The sequence below is a fragment of the Pithys albifrons genome, chromosome 7 (assembly GCF_047495875.1).
Source record: "Pithys albifrons albifrons isolate INPA30051 chromosome 7, PitAlb_v1, whole genome shotgun sequence".
NCBI lineage: Eukaryota > Metazoa > Chordata > Aves > Passeriformes > Thamnophilidae > Pithys > Pithys albifrons.
This window is the reverse complement of record NC_092464.1, coordinates 56,715,491-56,737,703: the sequence shown is the minus strand read 5'-3', so window position 1 is coordinate 56,737,703 and position 22,213 is coordinate 56,715,491. Positions and strand designations below refer to the sequence as shown.

Here is a 22,213-nt window from a genome sequence, read left to right as displayed (position 1 = left end):
GCCCAATAACTGAAAGAACTGCACGGCGAGACGAGCGAGGAGGAGCGGCGGTGAAATAGTCGCCCTGGGTGGGGTGCGGGAATAAAATGGAATGGAATAAAATAGAGAGAGTAGAATAAAATACACTAAAAGAGCCTTCCCGAGTCACCGAAGAGCTGCCCCGAGGGACCCGCTCTCGGGTGTTGTCAAAGGGCCGCACCGAGGGGAGGGCGAGGGGTGACTGGAATTAAGCACAGAGAATAAAATCAATAGAATCAAAAGCCGCGCTCGGGGGGTCCCCGCCGCCCCGGACCTAAAAGAGCTGCCCCGAGGGAGCAGGGACTGTGAGGGGCTGGGGACCGGCACGGAGGCGTCCCGGCCGTCCCGTGTCACTGAAGGAGCTGCACAGCGGGACAGGCGAGCTGTGAATACAATCGATTAGAGACAATAAAATAAATGGAATAAAAACCTGCGCCGAGCGGTCTCCGCTCCGTATCTAAAAAGAGCTGCCCCGAGGGAGCGGCGGGGATGGCACCGTGGAGGTCGGACGGTGTTCGGTGTCCCCGAAAAAGCCGCATCACTGGGCGGGGACAGAAGGGCGGCACGGAGGGACGGGAAGTGTGAACGAAATACAAAACATTGAATAAAATACAAGTAAAGAACCGCACTGGGGAGTCTCCGCCGCCCCGTGTCACTGAAGGACCTGCACAGCAGGACCTACGAGGTGTAAATAGAATAACATATACAGAAAAAAATATACAAAATAAAACATTTGCGATAAGGGGGTTGTGCCACCCGGTACCTTGAAGAGCGGCCCCGGGGGGTGTGAAGGTTCGATAAGCGGCACCGAGGGGTCCCCGCCGGCCCGTGACTCCTTTTTATTCTCTTTTGCTAGTTGGTATTGCAATAAATGATGTTTGTGGTTATTTGTACTGTGATTATCTTAATTCTGGACATATCTCCAAAATGAACTGATACAAACTCCTGTCTGTTGAAACTCTTCCCAAAGAGGGATAAAGTCCACTTTGGGAATTTTCTAGAGAGGCACTAATAAGCTGTACTAGTGAGGGATAGAATGAGCTCTTAGAGCTGCAAGGGCAACAGCTCCAGGTGGGAACACACAGAGCTCCAGATGGGAACATGCAGCTGCTCTGGGCTGCAGGAGCTGGGGGAGCTCCCATAGCAGGTTCACAGCCAGAGAGGGGCAGAGCCGGGAGCGGCACCACCTTTGACTCTGCCCATTCCCGAGCAGTTCCCGTGGGACCGTCCCCTGCTCTGCTCGCCCCTGCCCCGTCCGTGATCGGCCCCAGCCCAGTCCCGTTATTGGCGTGTGCGCCCTCATGGTGGTTTGGGGGATTACAGGAGACCCCAAACTAAAACCTGGGACACCTCCACCTCTGGGGTCTCCATCCCTGTCCCCATTCCCGTTCCTGGTGTTTTCATCCCAGTCCCGTTGTCTCCTGGTGTTCCCATTCCTGTCCTCATTCCAATTCCTGTCGTTCCCATTCCCATTCCTGCTGTTCACAACCTGCTGCCGATGGCCCCGTTCCCATTTCTGGTGTCCCAACCCCTGTCCCCATTCCCATTCCTGGGGTTCCTATCCCAATTCTGGTGCCCCACTCCCAGTTCCTGGTGTCTCCAACCTGCTCCCAGTGTCCCCATCCCTGTCCCCATTGTGTCCCTGTTCCCATCCCCTGTGTTCCCATCCCAGTTCCTGGTGTCTCCACTCCCAGTTCCTGGTGTCACCAAACTGTTTCCTGTGTCCCCATTCCTGTCCTGAGTGTCTCCATATCCCTATTCCCATTCTTCATGTCCCCATTGCCATTCCTGGTTCCTAAAGAGGAACTGCCGGATGCCAGAGGAGGGGATAAGAATTTATTGCCGAGGCAGGAGATTTAATTGAAGCATTAGGAATAATTGTGGTTCTTGGCTTTCAGACATGAAAAAGCAGGAAGTTGATCCATTGGGAAGAGCCATGGGGTGCCAGGGTGGGTGAGAGATGCGGGATGAGCTCTGCCAGCAGCTCCTGGCCTTCCTCAGAAAGAGGGAAGGGGCTGGATCCAGCTCCATGGATTGCTCAGGTGGTAATTCCAGCAGGGATGACAGTGGGGGACAGAGTCACCATGTCCCTGTCCCCATCCCACAGGATGGATCCAGCTGTGGAGCCCACAGAGAGCAGGAGCTCCTCTGGAATCCAGCATCATCTTGCTCCACCCATCCCACCCAATCCCACTCTGGAATCCCACCTCTATCCCCAGCCAGCCAGCCTGATCCTGCTCCATAATCCAGCCCTGATCCCACTCCAGAATTCCTTCTGATCTCACTCTGGAATCCTGCCCCGATTTGGAATCCCATCTCAATCCTGCTCCATCCACTATGCTCTGATTCCCCTCTGGAATCCCACCTGGATCCCACTCCATACCTGCACGGGAGCCATCAGTTCAAGCATCTGCTCCTGTGGAAAACAGAAGATCCATGAGATTCTGGCCTGGATCACACACCTGGATCCATCCTGGGATCCGTCAAGGAGAGGATCTGGATTTGTATCCAGACACACTGCTGGTACTCACTGATAGGTGTTGTGTTGTATCCATTCCTCTCCCTGTTCCCTATGGAAATAAAGCGGGATCAGCACCTGTGGCACAGGATCCCTGGAATGCTGTCAGGTGGATCTGTGCCCCTTCCCCACCCTCATCCCATGAGTTACCGGATTGGAGCTTCCAGACACCAAATCCCATGAGGCTGATGAGGATGATGGCAGCGATGACGGACAGGGCGACCACCACTGGGGTGGAATTCCAGATGGATTCTGGCTCTGGGAAGAGTGTGAGTGTGAGGAGGGGGAAGGGAACCCCCAACCCACTTCTCCACATTCCCAAATTCCCTGTTCCCAAATTCCCAGTTCCTACATTCCCAGCCTCACCCCAGGCGAAGATCCCGGGCTCCGGCATTCCGGCGTGCTCCACCCGGCACCGGTACTGCTCCCACTCCCCCGGCAGCGCCTCGATCCTGGCCCAGCTGTGGAAGGTGCCGTCGCTGTTGGGAACGATCCCACCCCACTCCGTCTCCTGATCCCGGATTTCATCCTCCTTCATCCAGCTGATCCCGATGATCCCGGGGTAGAATCCGTACGCGTGGCAGGACAACGTCAGGATCCCGTGTTCCTCTTTGCCGGAGACATGGACATCGGGGGGCTCTGGAATGGGATAATGGTGACATCCAACCATGGAATTCCCACGAGCATGGGGTGGCAATACGATCTGTCCATGAATTCCCATGACAATGGGATGGGGCTAAGATCCATCCATGGAATTCCAATGCAAATTACCACATTCCCAAATCCTGCATTCCCAAATTCCACATTTTGATGGGAATTCCATCCCCACCTTTGTGCTCCAGCGCCTCCTGCCCGTATCCAACGTATTTCCGGAGCCATTCTGGACAGATGTGCTCCAGGTAATTTGTCCGCCTCTCCGCCATGATCCCTTCGTGTTCCCATCTCCTCTTGGTGACCTGGGCAGCGCCGTCGGCCGCCACGAAGCTCTTGGATCCCAGCTCGAAGGAGATGAAATCCCGCCCGTCGTAGCCGTACCGTTCGGATCCACGGACGGTCCCATCGGACAGGACATCACAGCCAACAACCCGCTGCCAAGTGTGGAGACCTGGGGGGCAAACAGACCCACAGAGACACCCCCTGGAATTGTGTCCCAGCCCCACAGATTCACTCCAGCCACACAGGTCCCATCCCCACAGACTGCATCCCAGTCCCACAGATCCACATCCCAGCCCAAGATGCATCCCAGCCCCACAGATCCATATCCCAGTCCCACAGATCCACATCCCAGCCCCAGAGATGCATCCCAGCCCCACAGATGCACTCCAGCCCTACAGATCTCCCCCAGCCCCAAAGATTCCCCCTCCAGCCCAGAGATCATCCATAGCACCACAGATCACAACTCAGCCCCACAGATACATCCCAGCCCCACAGATGCATCTCAGCCCCATAGATCCCATCTCAGTCTCACAGATCCTATCCCAGCCCCACTGATCCCTCCCAGACCCACAGATCCCAAGCCAGACCCACAGATCCTCCCCAGTTCCAAAGATCCCTCTCCAGCCCATAGATCTCTCGTAGCACCAAAGATTGCATCCCAGGCCCACAAATCCCATCCCAGTCCCAGAGATCCCCCATAGCCCCACAGATCTCATCCCAGTCCCACTAATTCATTCTAGCCCCACAGATCCCCTCACCGCGCTAGAAATGCCTCCCAGATCCCCAGATCCCATCCCAACTCCCTAGATCCCAGCCCCACAGATCTCCTCCAGTCCTAAAGATTCCCCCTTCAGCCCAGAGATCTCCCGTAGCCCCATGGATTGTAACCCAACCCCACAGATGCACCCCAGCCCCATGGATCCCACCTCAGTCCCACAGATCCCCCTTTCAGCCTCAAAGATCCATCCCAGCCCCACTGATGGCCCCCAGTCCCACAGATCCCAGCCCAGCTCCATACATCCCAGGCCAGCCCCACCTTTCCCCCTCCCGGCTCCACAGATCTCAGCCCAGTCCCACAGATCCCCTCCCCGATCCACAAACCCCAGCCCCACAGATGCCCCCCCAGACCCAAAGATCCCAGCATAGCCCCACAGATCTCCACCAGCCCCACAGATCCTTCCTGTCCCTCAGATCCCCTCTCAGTCCCACAGATCCCAGACCAGCCCCACAGATCCCCCCAGACCCAGAGATTCCCCCAACCCCACAGATCTCCCTCCAGCTCACAGATCTCTCATAGCATCACAGATCCCATCCCAGCCCCACAGATCCCCCCCATTCCCAGCTGCCCCCACTCACCCCCGCTCTGGTTGTACCGGCCCCGCAGTATCTCCAGGCTATCGGCAGTCACGTGCTGGTTCCTCTCGTTGATCTCAGTCTGTCCATCCCAATATCCCGGCTCGGGTCCCTTCTCCATCCACGGCGTCTGTGGCTCCATCCGGCCCCGCTCGCTGTCGTAGCGGGTGATGGGGATCCCATCCAGGAATCCCATGGACATGAAATGGGGGACCCCTGGGCTGGGCTCCGACACTGCCACGAACTGGTACCGCAGGGAGTGGAGAACTGGGGGGACACAGAGATTTGGGGGGTGTGGGGGGTCACAAGTAAAGGAAAGGGGGAACTGGGAGAGGCAGGAATGGGCTTTGGGGATCCCAGGGAAGTTGGTGCAGGGAGTGTCAGTGCCGGGGTAGGGGGTGCAAGGGGGTCCCACTGCACAGGACTGGGGGCTCAGGGGGGTCCCAGAGTCAAGGAAAAGGAGGGTACAGGGATTGGGAGAGCTGGGACGGGGAGTCCAAGAGGTACCTGTGTCCACGAAACGGGAATCCAGGGGCCCACAGGGTCAGGGAGAGGGGGTCACAGGGTGAGGAGACCCAGAATGGTCGAGAAAACTGGTGCAAGGGGGTGTTGGTGCAGGATAAGGGGGTGCAGGGGCGTCCCTGTGTATGGGAATGGAAGTTCAGGGGGATGTAGGAGGGTGCCCCTGCCCAGGAATGGGGGTACACGGGGTTCCAGTGCCCAATAAGGCTGTGCAAGGGGTCCTAGTCCCAAACAAAGGGGTTCAGACGGGGTCTGGGTGCTGAATAAGAGATGCAGGAGGGTTCCCATGCCCAGGAATGGAGGTTCAGGGGGGTCCCAGTGTCAAGGAAAGGGGAGTGAGGGCACGGGGAGATGTGTGATGGAGGTTCAGGGGTCCCTGTGCCCCGGAAAGGGCAGTCCAGGGGTCCCCAGTGTTGAGGAAAGTGGGGTCTGAGGGCTAGGAAAGGGTAGGAATGGGGGTCCAGGGGGTCCCAAAGTAAAAGAAAAGGAGAGCTGGGAGAGGTGGGATGGCTGGGAAAGGGGGTGCAGGGGGATACTGGTGCAGGATAAGGGGGGGTCAGAGGTGTCCTGGTGCTGAACAAGGGAGGATCCAAGGGGATCCAAGGGTAAAGGAATGGGGGGTGCAGGGACTGGGAGAGGTGGAATGGGAGGTCCAGGGGGTCCCTAGGCCCTGGAAAGGGGGGGCAGGGGTCCCCAGTGTTGAGAAAAGGGAGGTCATGAGAAGGAGAGACCTGGGATGGCTGGGAATGGGGGTCCTGGAGGTCCTTGGTGTAGAGGGAAGGAGGGGCTGGGGGCTGGGAAAGGCAGGAGTGTGGGTCAGCGGGTCTTAGGATCAAGGAAAAGGAGGGTCTGGGAGAGGTGGGATGGCCAGGAAAGGGGGTGCAAGGAATATTTGTACAGGATAACCAGGTATAGGGGGGTCCTGGTGCCAGATGAGGGGGTTGCAGAGGGTGCCCGGGAATGGGGGTGAAGGGGGGTCCCAGTGCCCAGAAATTGTGGTCAAGGGGGTTCCAGTGCCTGGGACTCCCTGCAGGAAGAGCAGAGAGTGAAGAACTGGGAGGACCCCATGACTGGCAGGTTTGGGAGGTCCAAGAGTCAAGGAAGTGGAACTGGGAGAGCCAAGAGAGTCAGGAAAGGTCCAAGCTTCAAGGAAAAGGCGGGGATGGGACTGGAAAAGGAGAGACAGAGGGTCCAGGGGGTCCGTGTGCCCAGGAAAGGGCAGTCCAGGGGTCCCCAGTGTTGAGGAAAGTGGGATCTGAGGGCTGGGAAGGGCAGGAATAGGGATTCAGGGGGTCCCAGGGTCAAAGAAAAGGGAGGATCAGGGGACTGGGAGAGGCAGGATGGCTGGAAAAGGGATTGCAGGGGGGTATTTGTTCAGAGTAAAGGGGTTCTGGGGGGTCCTGGAGCCGGGGATGGGGTGCAGGGGGGGGCCGTGTTCGGAAATGGGGGTTCAGGTGGTCCAAGTGAGGGATAAGGTGGCTCAGGGTGTCCCAGTGCCCAGGAATGGGGGCTCAAGGGGTTTCCTGTGCCCAGGAATGGGGGTTCTGGGAAGTCTCCTTCCCAGGAGTGGAGATTTAGGGAGGATCAAGGAGGTCCCCATGTCCAGGAATTGTGGTTCAGGAGGTTTCCCGTGCCCAGGAATGGGCGTTCAGGGGTCCCGGTGCTGGACAAGGGTGTTTAGGAGGGTCCCGGTACTGCGGGAGGGAGTTTGGGGAGAGGGGTTCCAATGCCCAGGAATAGGGGGTTAAGGGGGTCCCGGTGCCCGGGAATGGGGGTTCAGGGATTTCTCTGTGCCCGGGAATGGGGGCTCAGGGGGGTCCCGTTGCCCAGGAATGGGGATCCAGGGCATCCCAATGCTGGATAAGGGGGTGCACCGTGGTCTCCGTGCCCACGGAATGGGGGCTCAAGGGGTTTCCCGTGGCCAGGAACGAGGTTTCAGGGGGCCTCCATCCCGGGAATGTGGTTTGGGGAGTTGCCTTCGCAGGAACAGAGGTTCAAGGGGGTTCCCATGTCCAGGAATTCCACTTCATGAGGTTTCCCGTGCCCACGAATGGGGTTTCAGGGGGCTCGGTGCCAGATAAGGGGGTTTAGGGGGGGTCCCAGTGCTGCGGGAGGGGCTGCAGGAGGGTCCCAGTGCCCGGAAATGGGGGTGGAGGGGAATTCTCCTGCCCGGGAATGGGGGTTCTGGGGGGTCCCAATGCCCAGGAATGGGAGTTCAGGGAGGTTCCCGTGCCCCGGCGTGGGGGTTCAAGGTGTTCTCGGTGCCCGAGCATGGCAGTTCAGGAGCTCCCCACTCCGAGGGTCCCACTTACCCTCCGTCGCCCCCCCCGGATCCCCCAGGAGCCCCAGCAGCCCCAGGAGCGCCCCCAGACCCAGCGCTGGGGCCATCGCGCTGCTCCGCTGCGGCCCCGCCGGGCCTTGACCGGGCCCTGGCCCCGCCCACAGAACCGCCTCCGGCCGCGCGATTGGCTCCACTGTTTCCTGATCGCCAATGGCAGCACGATCTGCCTGTGACGTCATCGGTCTCCGGGCAGATCCCGGCGGCGCAGGTTGTGAGACGGGAAAGCCGAAAGTGTCCGAGGGAGCGCGGGGGGGAGGGGGGAATTCCCGGGAATTCACCTGGATCCCCTTTGGGACCCCTCATGGGACCCCTCTGGATCCCCCCGGGACACCCTGGGACCCTCCACGGCCACGAATTGCGGGACCCCCGGCCGGGCTGGGCTGAACTCCCGCGCCCTGCGGTGAAACTCGGCCTTAAACCCGCTGGTTCGGGGGCGGGATCGGGAAAGGGCGGCGGTGCCGGGAAGGGACCGGGACGGAGCGGGACAGGCTGGGATGGACTGGGGTGGACTGGGATAGACTGGGACACCAGGATACACCGGGACCAGAACTGGGACAACAGGGATCGTACTGAGAACAACTGGGACCACATTGAGGGTGGCTGAGGTCATACTGGCATCATACTGGGAGTGACTGGAAGCATTCTGAGGGCAGGTGAGACCATGCTGAGGGCACCTGAGGTCATGGTGGACGGGACTGGGATCATATGGGAGTGAGTGGGGCCACATTGGAGGTGACTGGGAGGCACTGAGCCCATGCTGGGAGTGCCCTAGGCCCCACTGGGTGGAACTGGGTGGCTCTGGCCCAGCTGGAGCTCAGGGTTGTTCTCCCCCAGGGCCCCTCGGGCCCGGCCGGGGCTGCAGTTCTGAGCCAGGGTCGAGCAGGGACCCCCCGAGTCCCACTGACTCCCCCGGCCCTGCAGAGCTGAGGGACAGGGAATGGCCAGAGACAGGGGATGGCCAGGGACAGGGAATGGCCAGGGACAGGGAATAGCCCCGGGGACAGGGAGCAGCCGAGGGCCATGGCATGGCTGGTTCCTGCCCTGGATGTCACCGCCCGGAACGTTCGTTCCCCCCGTGGGCAGCGAGGGGCGCTGGAGGGTCCCTGTGCCCCCCTGCCCTCAGTCCCTGCCGGCACCGCTCCGGGCCGTGTCGCTGTCACGGAGCGGCCGCTGCCCCGGGACAGGCTTGGCTGCAGAGTTTGGGGTTAAACCCGCCCCGCTGGGCCGGGGGGGCAGCCCTGGACACCAGGGCTCTGCTCCTGGGGCTCTGCAGGGGCTCCCGCGGGGGCTCGGCCTCCTTGGGGCATCCCCTGCTCCGGCCTGGGCTCCTCCCGGGCTGCAGGGGGGTCTATGCCCCATCCCGGGCTCCTCCGCAGGGCACAGTCGCTCCAGCTCAGGGGCACACGGAGCTCCAGCCGGGTCGGAATAGCAGCGATTCCCTGCGCTCCCGGAGCCCGGGCACATCGCCAGGGTGGGAATACTCAAGGGGCGGCTCCGGGCACATCGCCAGGGTGGGAATGCTCAAGGGGCGGCTCCGGGCACATCGCCAGGGCTGGAAATGCTCACGGGGCGGCTCCGGGCACATCGCCAGGGTGGGAATGCTCCAGCGGCGGCTCCGGGCACATCGCCAGGGCTGTTTCCCGCAAACCGCGGGGGTTTCGGAGAGGGAGGCGGGTTCTGTACAAAGTGCGGGCGGGGGGCGGGCGCTCGGCTCGGCTCGGCCGCGGCCCCGGCGCAGGTGGGACCCGAAAGGCTCGCCCCCCGTGTCCCCCCGTGTCCCCTCCCCAGGCCCGCGGAGGGAGCGGCTGCCCGAGGGCTCCTCCTTCCCTCTCGCTCGGAGCCGGGGCCGCAGCAGTGCTGGCCCGTCCCGGTTCCGCTCGGCCCGACAGGTTTGGCCGCCCCGTCCCCGGGAGTGTCCCCGGCCGGTGGGACCGGGCTTGGAGCCCCCTGGGCTGGTGGGAGGTGTCCCCGGCGGGCCACGGGTGGGCCGGGGTGGGCTTTATGGTCCCTCCCAACACAAGCCGTGCTGGGACTGAAACACAGACGCGGTCTGGGATGGACCCGAGATGGGGATGTGGGATGTACTGGGATGGGGGCTGGGATGGAGCGGGATGGGGGTGTGGGATGGATCGGGGCTCTGGGGGCTGGGCTGGACCAGGATAAAGCAAGTTTGGGTTTGAGTTCAGTTCTCAAGATTGCTGTGCCATATCCAGAGAGAATTTGTGAGGGGGAAGGAGGATGTGGCACTAGGGGAGCAATAATAGGCAGATTTCTCCTCCACGTCCTGCTCCATCTCCCCTGGCCCTCCCCCTCCAGCCCAGCCTAGCCTGTGGGTCCCACCTTGGGGTCCCAGTGACCCCCCAGGTGTCTCCTTGCAGGAACACCTCAGGTAAGGGCTGAATTACTCTTTTATTTTCTGATAAAAAGTGGACATTCCTGTTGACTATTTGGATTCCCTCTCTTTTGGTCACTGGAGAAAAGCCCCTTTGAATAATTCCCACATGCACTTGTGGACTCATTTCCCTTCCCTGGACAGCAAAACAAAAGGCCACAACTACATTGGGCTGTAATAGTTTTGAAATGCTCTTTGGGGCACAGAAGTCCTGTATTTGCTCCAAACTCAGAGTCTTTGGGAGTATTTTCCATGACAAGTTTCTCTGCTGTTCCCCACTAGATGTTTTCTCCTCCTCTTCCTCCCCCACCTGTTTTTCACCCCAAAATGCCCTAAAGTGCAGCCTGGGGCAGCAGGAATTTGGGGTGAGGACAGTAAAAACTCTGCATCAATTAAACCTTATTCAAAATCAAGTGTTTGGGTGGGAAAAATTATCCATTTGGTTCCTACTTTGCAGGCACAGGTAGATGGTTCTTACCTGGAGAATATTTACCTGTGGAGGAACTGCTGGGTAAGGACTGGTAATAATTGGAATTTGTTGATATCAGGGTTTATACATAGTTTTAATTAACATGGAAACTCTTTGCAGCTCCCAGTGACCCACCAGCAGCATCCACATTCTGTGCCAGTGGATTCTTGTCCTCTTTCTCTGTTTATATTCTTATAAATATTCTACAAACTGTTCTCATGGGGTCAGTTTTGGTTTGCTGAACTTGTTAATTTTTAACTTTGTCTTGGGGGTAGTGCATGGCCAGGGAAAGTGTTGTGAGATTGCTTGCAAAAAGTGAATTTCTGAGCAATCCAAACTGCTTCAGCTCCGTGAGAATCACGCTGACACTTCAGCCTGCAAGGACACACACCTGCTGTTTGTCCGGTAGGCGACGGTCACTCCTTGCAAGTGTTTTCATGAGAACGTCTCAACTGCCTTCCTGATCTCCGGACATGGATCTCAAAACATCGGGATGAGATAATGCAAACACTGGGCTTGTGAGAGATGGGCTTTTAAGCAGTTAAAAGTTCCAGGGTGTTGGGGTGAGACTCTTTTAGCCAATAAGATGTACCTCTAACCCTGTATAAACCGTGTGCTGTGTGAAATAAAAGGGCTTCACTATAAACTTCATAAGCTTGTTGGTGAAGTCCTTTCTCTCCACGAAAGTTTGTTTACTTTAGGGTGTGACAGATTTGGACATTTGTTCTTCCCCCTCCCACCCCACTGCCCCACAAACAGCCCTGAGCCACCTGTGAGGGACAGGACCTGCTGTCCCAGGGCCTGGGGCTCAGGCCTTGGCCTTTGTGCTTCCTCCAACCAGCCCAGGGTTTTCTCAGCATTGCAGGTGCCTGCACAGAGCCTTTGTCTCCCTGCAATCAGGGCCTCCAAGGATCTGCTCTAAGGAGTCCCTGGGGAGGCTTTGTCAGTGCCTGCCCTCAGTGGGGCCCATTGATGCTTCAAGGGACTTGGAGTTTGGCTTCTGACTTCTTGAGCAGTATTTCAAATTTTGTCTTACTACTTGAGGATCATGGACTCATCTCCAAATACACGGTGGGGCTTATTAAAACACAGAAAAACAGTTTATTTCTATTTCTTTAATTGTTTTCAAGTCTTCAAGACTTGTACTAATTGGAGTTGTTTTGTAGTTTTGCTAAGGAGGAAATTTCAAAGTGGACTTCACAAAAACATTTTTTTTAGTGAAAGGGAATGATTTACACAGAGACATGGGATGGAAGAGGATCAGGGTACAAAGGATTTGGATACAAAAGGGAGCAAAAAAAATTAGTAGTACTTAATCACTGACCAACTGAAGAGTTATCAAGTGATTCAATAGCATTGATTAGCAATGCTAACAGTCAATTAATTACAAATTCGCAATAACATTCACACCACAGTCAATTCACACACACACAGGCAGAGATGTGTGGACACGTCAATATCTGTGTGTGTAAAGGTGCCCATCCACAATTCTCCTGGTTGTCAGTGAAACACTCCCATCCCACTCCTTTGTGTTTCCCAAGAGACAAGGGGGGCACCTGGAGGGGTGTGTTTGTTGAGGGGGGATCAGAATTGTCCTGGGCATCAGCGACGCTCTTTGGAGTGTTGCAAACTTGAGGGTTCCCGAGCTCCGAGAGGCTCCCAGAGGTGACCACTGAGAGGGAGGTGCTGGGGAGCTCCAGGGGCCTCCCTCAGGACCTCTGTTTGTGGGGTCACAGGATGACTGGCTTTAGTTCTCTGCTGAATTTCCATCCTCATGTCAGTAATTACTGGAGTTTCCAACTGCAGAGTGACTTGGTGGCACCTCTGCCAGGGAGAGCCTGAAACCCCAAATGCATCTTGGCAGCAGCAGGTCCTGCCAGTCCATGGCCAGGAGCCCTCCCTTGCCAGCCCAGCCTGGTGGGCAGCACTGCAGAGCTGCTGGTTAAGGGTGTTCTTTCTTGCTGGGCTCTGCAAAGCCACTTCTGCTACAGGAGCCTCATGGGGAAGCAATTGGGCCCCAGCAACTTGGAGACAAGATATTAATCAAAACCTGCTCATGCTGTTGCCAAACCCCTCTGAAATGATTGGGGTAATAAAACCCCCTAACACTGCATGTTTGGTGTTAGAAAGGAAGGCATCACTTTATTCCAATTGCTGTGTGTGTCTGTCCAACAGAAATCCTGCCTTTCACACAGACACCAATGCATCAATTATTCACCTATTTATCAGTTTTTATCAAACAAAGCAAGCAATGTTCATTGGTTCTAAATGACAGAATTGTATTGAATTAATTTTTATCTCCTTTTGGTTATGGATTTCTCCCTCTCTAGGCTAATTAGTCCGTATTTTTAGTCTTTTTCTCCTGGTTGGGACTTTCCATCACATCTACTAAGTCCTTGTTACTCATCATCTTTATCTACTGGTTTCTGCAAATGTCCTTGTGGTCCATAAATTCTGCATTCCAGATGTCCAACATCAACAGTACATCTTTCTATCCCAGGCTTTGTTCATCAAAGCCTATCAAGGTTCACTTAACAAAACTTAGAGAATTAGTACTTTTCCCAAGCTGTGTTCTCACAGTGGTAGGTTAAATTCTGCTGAGTGCTGGCTGAAAGAGATTTAAGGCCCAACACACAACTTGTCTTTAATTCAAGCAGTTCATTAAAGCCTAATTAAAACCATTATGATATTAGAAAAGTTATATCATTTCCTACAATCTAAGCACAGACCTGAGGGTGGCAGAGGAAAGGGGAGACTCAGGCCAAGGGGATATGGCTGGAACGTGGTGGTTGTGAGGTCACTTCCACTGCAGCAGCCTGGGTGGCCCTCAGGAGACATTCTGGCCAGGGAACATTGTGAGGTCATCCAGCACATCAGGGAACCCACACAACAGAAATTCCATCTGGGGTAGGTGAAGGAGTGGAGCAGGTGGGAGAGCCCCCCCAGGTTCTGATTCTGGGGGCAGCTCTGTCACACAACTCCACCAACCCTGGCAGGCAGGAAGGCAGCCTGGGCTTGTGGCCACCCTGCTCTGCACTGGTCCCTCAACTGCGGAAAAACCTTTTCCTCATATCCAGGTTTAACATTCCCTGTTTCCCCCAACACCCCTTGTCTTTCATCCTCTTCACATTCCAGCTCCAGCCAAACCTTCCCTCCCTCAAAGAACCAAGTCACCATATTTAATTTTTTATTTTGCAAACTGTCCTTGCTGTCACCTCCTGGCAGTGGCTTCATGGCCCCTGTCACAGCCAGCCCTGGCCCTGCACTGACCCAGCTCTGCTGCCCCACAGATGCTGCATCAGGAAGGGAAGGCCCATGGGGAGAGAAATGCACAGGGACTCATCCTGGAAGGGACCTCGGGCGGGTTCTGGGCCAAATCAAAGCCCAGTGAGTGGGGAAAGGGACACAAGGATGGGCTGTTTGTGTTCTCTGTCATGTCAGGAGAAGATGTAGAGCTGCAGAGACACCCAGACAATGTGGATCCCTCCAGGAGATGATCTCAGACAGCGGTTCCAAGGCCTCTGCCAATCCCTGTTTGCTCTGGTTTGATGGTCACTGGTGGTTACACCCACTCACCCACCCACACACCCACCAGTGTTCTGTGGACACACACCAGTCTCACCAGTGTCTGGGCCCCCAAAGAACACAAGCTCTGATGATTTTGGGGGACCCACTCCAGTGATTGGCACTTGGACCTCCCTTCAAACCCAGAGCACAGAGATCCCTTCTCCCAGAAAGTTCTTGGCAGTGGAGGGATTAGGAAAATGGAACAGACTGTGGGATCAGATACAGGGCACAGCCAGAAAAAGGCACTGACCAGTCACCTCTTTGCACATGCCCAGCTCCTTCATACCCTTTCTCTCTGTTTTCTCATGCCTGTTCCTCCACAAATTTCTTTGGTCATTTCCTGGACATCCCATGGCAAGTCTTGCACAGTCCCTAAATGCCCTTTCTGGCTGCCCATCCTGAGTCTCAGGACCTGAGTGAGAAAACCCCCAACCTCAGCTGCAAGGCCATCCTGGGGGGCTGTCACTGATCACTTGGGGAGCCTTTCATGCAGAGATGTTGGAAATCTCTATTAGTTCCTCTGTAACTTTTGAGTTTTGAAAGGTTCCTCCAAAGTCATTGAAATTCATGTCCCTAAAAGGACTGTTTTTCCATTTTCATAAAGTGTTGGGGATTAGGTCACATTAAAATGCCAACATGGTGCATGTAGGTATTTGCAACCCTGTGGAGAAGGAGTTGGGGATATAGGAAAAAAGAATAATAAACTGTTTGGGTTGGAAGAGACCTAAAATAGCCACTAGTCAAAGTGCACTTCAGTTACTCAGGGACACCTTCCACAAGTTTAGCTTGTACAAAATTCCAAACCTTGGGCAGCTCCAGGAATGGGGTTTCCACTTACTCTGTAACCTGGCCCAGGTTCCTGCCACCCTCAGCACAAAATATTTCTTCCTGACATCCAATGGAAATCTCCCCTCATTCAGTTCCAGTTCCTGTGCCTTGTTCTGCCAATACAACCTTTGGCAAAAAGTGTCACTCTGTCTCTCCTGCACTAAGAGCACAACATTTTCATGGCTAAATACCAGAGATATCGTATGAAGGGGTTTGGAAGACTCCAAGCCCTGGGCCCAGTGGTGTGGAGACTGAGGAAAGAACAGGAGAAGCCTGAGAGGCCTTGAAGGGAAACTGGGGAGGTCCAGACTGCACACAAGGAGAAAGAAATTTCTGCCCAAGGGCAGTGCTGTGGTGCAACACATCCCCCTGAAGGAGTCTGGATCAGTCCAAGGCTTTGTGTGCCAAGGCAGAGCCAGGGAGGAGGGAGAGATGTCAGTGCAGGAAGGGGCCAGCGAGGTGGGGCAGCCGGGGGATGCCGACAGCCTGCAGGGAAAGGGGCAGGGCGTGGACACTGTAGGACAGCCTGGGCTGGAGAGGAGACAGGGATGTGCAGAAGCTGAAAGGCCCCAAGAGAGCCAAGTTGTGCAGGCCTTTGGCCATGGCTGTTGTGTGTGCCCCTGATGGAATGAGGAGACAAGTGAGCCTTGCAGCCCTGGGGCCTCATTGCCTCCTTGTCCCTGCTCAGCAGCCTGGGAGGTGCCACCCCATCCTCCTGTCCTTGCCATTGCACATCCCACATCCCAGTGCCTCATGAAGAGCCCTGAGGAATGAGGGAGGGAGAGGATCTCCCTTCCCAGAGGCTGGGGGTCACGGCTGTGACCTTTGGGTTAATGAAATGTTTTCTTACTTTCCTCAGCATCAGAGTGACCTTTCTTTCCTAGTCCATATTTGTCATCATTGTCTCTTTGTTTTCTAACTGGAATCTGGGGACACTTTCTCAGTTATGTCCCTCAGAGGGACCCATTAACAACAAAAGAAACTTTAAAGTTTGATTCTGACTTTGCTTTCTCAAGAGGTTCCTGCAACTTTCCTCAGGGTCTGATGTTCAGGGACTGAGCACCAAACCCCCCAGAGGGCCATTAAATGCCCTGGGCTGTTGCTGTGCTGCTGAGCTGGGCCGGGCTCCTGGCACACAGGGAGCTCCTGGCAAGCGGGCAGCGCTGCAGAGAGACAGCTCTGCCCAGGAGCAGCTCCTGTGCACAGCCCAGCAGGGCTCAGGGCACTGCCTGCACACACCGAGGGCAGAAAAGCAGGGCAGAGAGAGGTTACACACAGTCTGGGGTGTGAGGAAAGTTGAGAGGAAGATCCACAGAAGAGGAATCTTTCCAGGCTTTCACAAGGTAAGTCTGCATGAAGGGCAATGTATGTGCAGTCTGTGGAAAGATCTCCCAACGCCGGCACATCCCACAGCCTGGGGGCGTCTCTAATGTGGGATATCACAGTTTCTCTGGTGCTGAAGAGGAGGACGGGCTGCAAAGCAGGGACTCTCTGCTGCACCATCCCAGGGACATCCCAGCAGGGTTCCCTCCTCCCAGGGATGGCTGTAGGGTTTGAATCCAACCTGTGCCACCCAGGCTGCCCCAAACTGTCCTGCAGAGCAGGGTCCTGCACCCCAGGGTGCTGTGCCAGGGCAGGAGCTCTGCCACGTACCAGGGGCAGCTCTCAGCTGGTCTGGGGAGCTCCCTCAGTGCTGGGGGAGAGGCTGTGGATGGAAAGAGCAAACCCTGGCAGGGCAGGGCTGGGCAGGGCAGGGCAGGGCAGGGCAGGGCAGGGCAGGTTTGTTCAGCTGTCAAGTGAGAGTTTCATAGGTGAGGACTGCTTACAGAACCAGAGCACTGCAGGATATTTTCCAGGGGATACTTCAAGGGGAAGGTGAAAGGAGGGATTTCTATCAAGCTCTCAAGCCACATACCTGGTGATTTGTCATGCAGAGGGAACACTGAGGAGCTGCACAGGGGCTGAGAACTACCTGGTATTGTTGGTGTCTGGGAGGTGGCACAGCTGGCTCAGGGTGACACTGCCCTGAGTGCCCACCTGGTTCTGCCCTGGCTTCTCCCAGCCGGACCCTCAGTGTGCATTTCCTTTTTTCTCAACTTCCTCATGTTGCTGGGGTTGTTTCCTCCTTCTCTCAGTCAGGCTCACTGGGAATTGGAGTTCAAGCTACAGAGTCAATCACTGATCCTGTGATCCCCTCAGGCAGGTGGGTCCCTGGGAATGAGACATTCCAATTTTCCTCTGACCTGTGGGGCTGTCAGTAGTGAATTCTGTGTGCCTGGAGAATGAGGTGTGTTTCCCAGAATCAAACCCCATTGTCAGGACACTTGGCTCTTCTCTGAGATGTCCTTCCAAGCTGGGAGCTGCCCTCAAGAATGCAAATCATCTTCATAGCACAATTGTGTTATCTGAAATCCCCAGTGCAGAGGGGCAGAGATGCTGTGCCCATCCCAGGAAATGCTGTTGGGTTGGTGAGATGAGCCATGTCTGTCCTTGAGACCTTGAGCCAGGCTGAGACATTGAGTGGTCTGTGATGGATCTCTCTGCTCTCAACAGTGTCTGGTGGCATTTCAAACAAAAATGGGAGTGTGATCACTCTCTGTCTGAGGAAGGTCCAAGTCCAGGGCAGCTGGAACAAGGCGCAGGGACAGAGCAACTCCCCTCACTCTGCACTAATCCACAATCAATCCTCATGTTCAGGAAGCCCTGCTCTGCTCTTCCTCAGGGCAGCACAAATGCTGAGGGGTTCTGCCATCCAGGAAAACTCCACAGGGAAGATGAGGGGAGTCAGAAACAAAACACCCAAACCTCTGAAACTGTCTTCTGGAATCCTGAAATCTTCTCAAAACTGGGAGTGCAGATGCCCATGAGAAGTTTTGCTTTAGGAGCAATTTCATCTGACACAGCTGAACACCAGGATGGGCCCTGCCCCCACCATGGCCATGACCCCCCTGGAGCAGAGCAGGGCTGACCCTCACAGCCAGTGGGCAGAGGGGCTGCTCCTCATGGGAAATGTAGTGAGCACCAAGCAGGGCTCCAGCCATGGATATGAAGCAAAGTTTCCTGAAAAAGGAAAAGTGGGGAGTGTGAACAGAAGGGAAAGGGGTATTGGGATATGGCTGTGATTATTCTCAGAAATATCTCATCTGATTTGTCACTGTTATTTCCTCTTTGGACAGTGCCCCACCTCCAGAAGCAGCAAATGCCCAACAGCAGCTCCATCAGCCAGTTCCTCCTCCTGCCATTGGCAGACATGCGGCAGCTGCAGCTCCTGCACTTGTGGCTCTTCCTGGGCATCTCCCTGGCTGCCCTCCTGGGCAACGGCCTCATCATCAGCGCCGTAGCCTGCGACCACCACCTGCACACCCCCATGCACTTCTTCCTGCTCAACCTGTCCCTCACAGACCTGGGCTGCATCTGCACCACTGTCCCCAAAGCCATGCACAACTCCCTCTGGAACACCACAACCATCTCCTACATGGGATGTGCTGCACAGGTCTTCTTCCTTATATTCTTCCTTGGAGCAGAGTTTTCTCTCCTCACCATCATGTGCTACGACCGCTACGTTGCCATCTGCAAACCCCTGCACTACGGGACCCTCCTGGACAGCAGAGCTTGTGCCCACATGGCAGCAGCTGCCTGGACCAGTGCCTTTCTCTACTCTCTGCTGCACACAGCCAATACATTTTCCCTGCCCCTGTGCCAGGGCAATGCCCTGGGCCAGTTCTTTTGTGAACTCCCACAGATCCTCAAGCTCTCCTGCTCACACTCCTACCTCAGGGAACTTGGGCTTCTTGTGGTTAGTGCTAGTTTAGTTTTTGCTTGTTTCAGTTTCATAGTTTTCTCCTATGTGCAGATCTTCAGGGCTGTGCTGAGGATCCCCTCTGAGCAGGGACAGCACAAAGCCTTTTCCACGTGCCTCCCTCACCTGGCCGTGGTCTCCCTGTTTATCAGCACTGGCACATTTTCCTACCTGAAGCCTCCCTCCATCTTATCCCCATCCCTGAATCTGGCCCTGTCAGTTCTGTACTCGGTGGTGCCTCCAGTACTGAACCCCCTCATCTACAGCCTGAGGAACCAGGAGCTCAAGGATGCTGTGAGGAAAATGATGACTGGATGCTTTTCAGCAGCAAGAACCTGCCAGTTTTCTTCTGTACAGTGTTCACAATAAAACTCATGACAGGCTCAGTTTGCCTTCCCAGGTTTTCCTTGGCGGCCAGTGGGTTCTTTTTGTCATAATGTTGTGCTCAATTAAATTATTTTATTCATCCTCTCATCTAAATCACTGTCTCATTTTTTAATTTAACACTTTCAATCTTCAATTGAGTAATTTTGCTGTCTATATATTTAAGCAAAATAAACTCTCTTGCAGTAGCCTTGTGTGTCTGAGGAGGTCATTGGAGATCACTGGATTTTTCCTTTGAGACTTTCAGGCACCTACTGGACAGTTCCATGTGTGCAGAGAGGGCAAAAGAGACCCAGCACAGCAGCACTGCCAGGGAGCACCAGCACTGGGCCTTTGCTGACCTGCTCTCTTTCCACTTGTACACTCTCCCGCAGAGTCCCTGGGCTGGACTAAGGCCTTGGTCCTCTGCCAGCTGGGACACAGACCTGCTGCATGTCCATCCTGGGCTCACAGGCAGGGATAGGCCATGGGCACTGCTGGGACACAGCTGGGCTCCACAACAGCAGCTCCATCAGGAAAGGGCTTCTCCTTAGCTCAAGACATGCAGTCTTAGGGCTTTTTGTAAAGTCACTCTCAAGAACATGCCAAGGGATAGACACTATTGAGGCTCCTTGTTTGTCTTGTTGTCTACGGGCTCATTCTGATGTGATCAGGGTTCCAGTGTGGCCTTCAAGGGACTCAGGTCTTTTTCAGGTTTTGCTTGTTGGTGACCAGTGAGCTTGGAGATGTCAAATCATCCTTTTTATTCTCTCAATGGCTATAGAGAAGGTGACAGAGGTGGTGGGAGGTGAATGTTTAAGTGAACCAAGTTGGGAGCTGCCAGGAGAACACAGGAGACCTGCAGGGACAGTGCGTGCCAGGGATCAACAATAAATGGAGGCCAGCGAGCACAGACCTGTCCAGGGTCATGACGCCCACAGATAAAACTCTAAATCTGGGTGTGAACCAGTAAACAGACCCCTGTTAACTCCAGGGGCTACAGCAAGCACAGGGAAAATGATCCAGTGACTGTTCCGTGTTACCCTCAGTGAACACACTACTGCTACCCATGACAACAATAGCAGTAAGTAAATAAACCCCACACGAGGTGCACAACACCATTGCTCCATTGCTCACCACTCAGTGCCCAATGGCCAGCCCAGCCCAGACACAGATCAGCCCTTCCTGACCAACCCCCCATTAACACCCTGAGCACGGCCCTGCATCAAAGGGAACATCCCTTGGGCCAGTTGGGCTGAGCTGTCCTGGCCCTGCTCCCTCCCAGTCCTGTGACCCTGAGGAGATCTTTGGAGGCCATGATCTCACAAACTTCTCACAGATTCCAAGTCAAAACCCAAACCCAAAGCACCTTGAAAAACCTGTAGCCCCTGAAGCTTTAAAAAGGCCCCCAAGGGCCAATCCTGACAAAGCCTCCCCAGGGACTCGCCCCAGCAGAGCCTTGGAAGCCACGACTGCAGGGAGGCAAAGGCTCTGGGCAGCAGCTCAGGTGCTGAGCAAAGCCTGGCTTGGCTGGAGGCAGCAGACAGGCCTAGCCCTGACCCCCAGCCTGGAGAAGGCACATCCTGTCCCTCACACCTTGCTCAGGGCTCTGCTGGGGGCACTGACATGGCGGGTGATGCTGAGGGCAGGACAAGAGAAAGAGAATCAGGAGGGGAGGGGGCAGACCAAGAAGCCAGTATTTCAACAAAGAAATTGAAAGGTGTGACACAAATGAAAACAGGAAACCAAAGTTACCTGGTCCCTGAACTCAACAAAATTTCAAACTTGTGAAAAGATTCCAGCTGCCAGCCAGGTGAGTGGATTTCCACCTGGCTGCTTCCATGCTGGAATAGTGAGGCTGATAGTCAGCAGTTGCAAGGTCATGAAGGCCAAAAACTGAGATTCCTTTGCTAGAGATTAGGAAATTGAAAGAGGAATTGGAAAAGGAGAAATTTAGAGTCTCTGGAGATGACTCTTCTCAAGTGTGAGGGCAAGAGATCCATTTCAGGAAGATGTCATGAACTCCCCAGGAAAGTGGAGCTCTGGAAACAAAGGTATCCAGTACTTGAGGGAATTACCTGCACTGGAAATCATCTATAGTGACCTAAAAAGTGAAAACACGCCTAAAGACTCAGAGGATGTTCCTTGCACAGTGGCCATGAGGAGGTTCAAAGCACTCCTGCATCGCATTCCAACAGCCTGATGGCATTGTATTCCCCCCAAAAGGCATACACCAGGAGATGGCACCCTCCAGTCTCTGAAATGTAGTAGAAACCCTGGGCACTTCCTCACCCCCATGGCCCAGCAGCTCAGCTCTCAGGGGCAGCCCAGGAGATCAGTCCTCTCCTGCCCCAGCCAGAGGGAAAGGGAGTCCCAAGCACAGGCCATGTGGTGATCTCTGGTTCTTTCTGCATGGCCAGAGGGAGCCATGAGGAAATGGGATGGTGAACCCACCTTTGAGCTGGGAGCCCATGGAGGTGAACTGAGAGGGAAGAGAGCTGCGGAGAAGGGATCAGCCAAGAAGGATGTCCATGTAGTTGCTGCAGGGACACAAGAAGGCAATCAGGGATCTCCCAGGCGTAGAAAGACGAAATGACATCATTTGATCCTAGTGAGAGGACTTGTGGTCTGGCATCACAGAGGTCAGACAGTGAATACTCTGGCCAAGGACAGGAGTAGAGGGTCCCTGCCTTTGGCCAGGAGGAGGAAAGGGATGACCAGGCACACTGCACTGTGTGGATCCGACGGCCTGGCACAGCAGATCCACAGAGGTGTAAAGCTTTAGTAGACACTGGTGCCCAGTGCACACTGATGGCATCAGGGCACAGGAGTGCAGAACCCTCTGGATCTCTGGAGTGGCAGGGGGATGCCAGGAGCTGTCTGTGTTAGAGACTGAGGTGAGTATAGGAGGGGACAAGTGGGAAAAGCCCTCCATTGTGTCTGGCCCAGACTGGCCTTGTTTTCTGGACACTGCTCAAGGTGCCCCAGGACACTCATCACAGACCAGCCCCTCCCAATGACCATTCCCAGCACTGGTTTGTCACCCAACTCTGAGAGGTGGTTTGTTCCTTCCCAGAGGGACATCAAGTGACTGGGCCAGAAGTCCA

The 22,213-nt window shown here is 55.4% G+C and overlaps 2 protein-coding genes across 2 annotated transcripts in view; one reads left to right on the top strand and one right to left on the bottom strand.

Annotated features, from left to right (window-relative positions):
• Window positions 1–22,213, top strand: part of LOC139673827 (zinc finger protein 16-like) — a 76,944-nt gene that overhangs the window by 48,757 nt on the left and 5,974 nt on the right. The window lies entirely within an intron of this gene.
• Window positions 1,833–7,775, bottom strand: LOC139673845 (class I histocompatibility antigen, F10 alpha chain-like). Its single transcript, XM_071559718.1, has 8 exons — window positions 7,660–7,775; window positions 4,829–5,092; window positions 3,366–3,641; window positions 2,903–3,175; window positions 2,687–2,794; window positions 2,550–2,588; window positions 2,402–2,434; window positions 1,833–2,136 (listed from the first exon to the last, which is right to left on the bottom strand). The coding sequence occupies exons 1-7, from the start codon at window positions 7,733–7,735 to the stop codon at window positions 2,421–2,423; spliced, it is 1,050 nt and encodes a 349-aa protein (XP_071415819.1). The 5' UTR covers window positions 7,736–7,775; the 3' UTR covers window positions 1,833–2,136; window positions 2,402–2,420.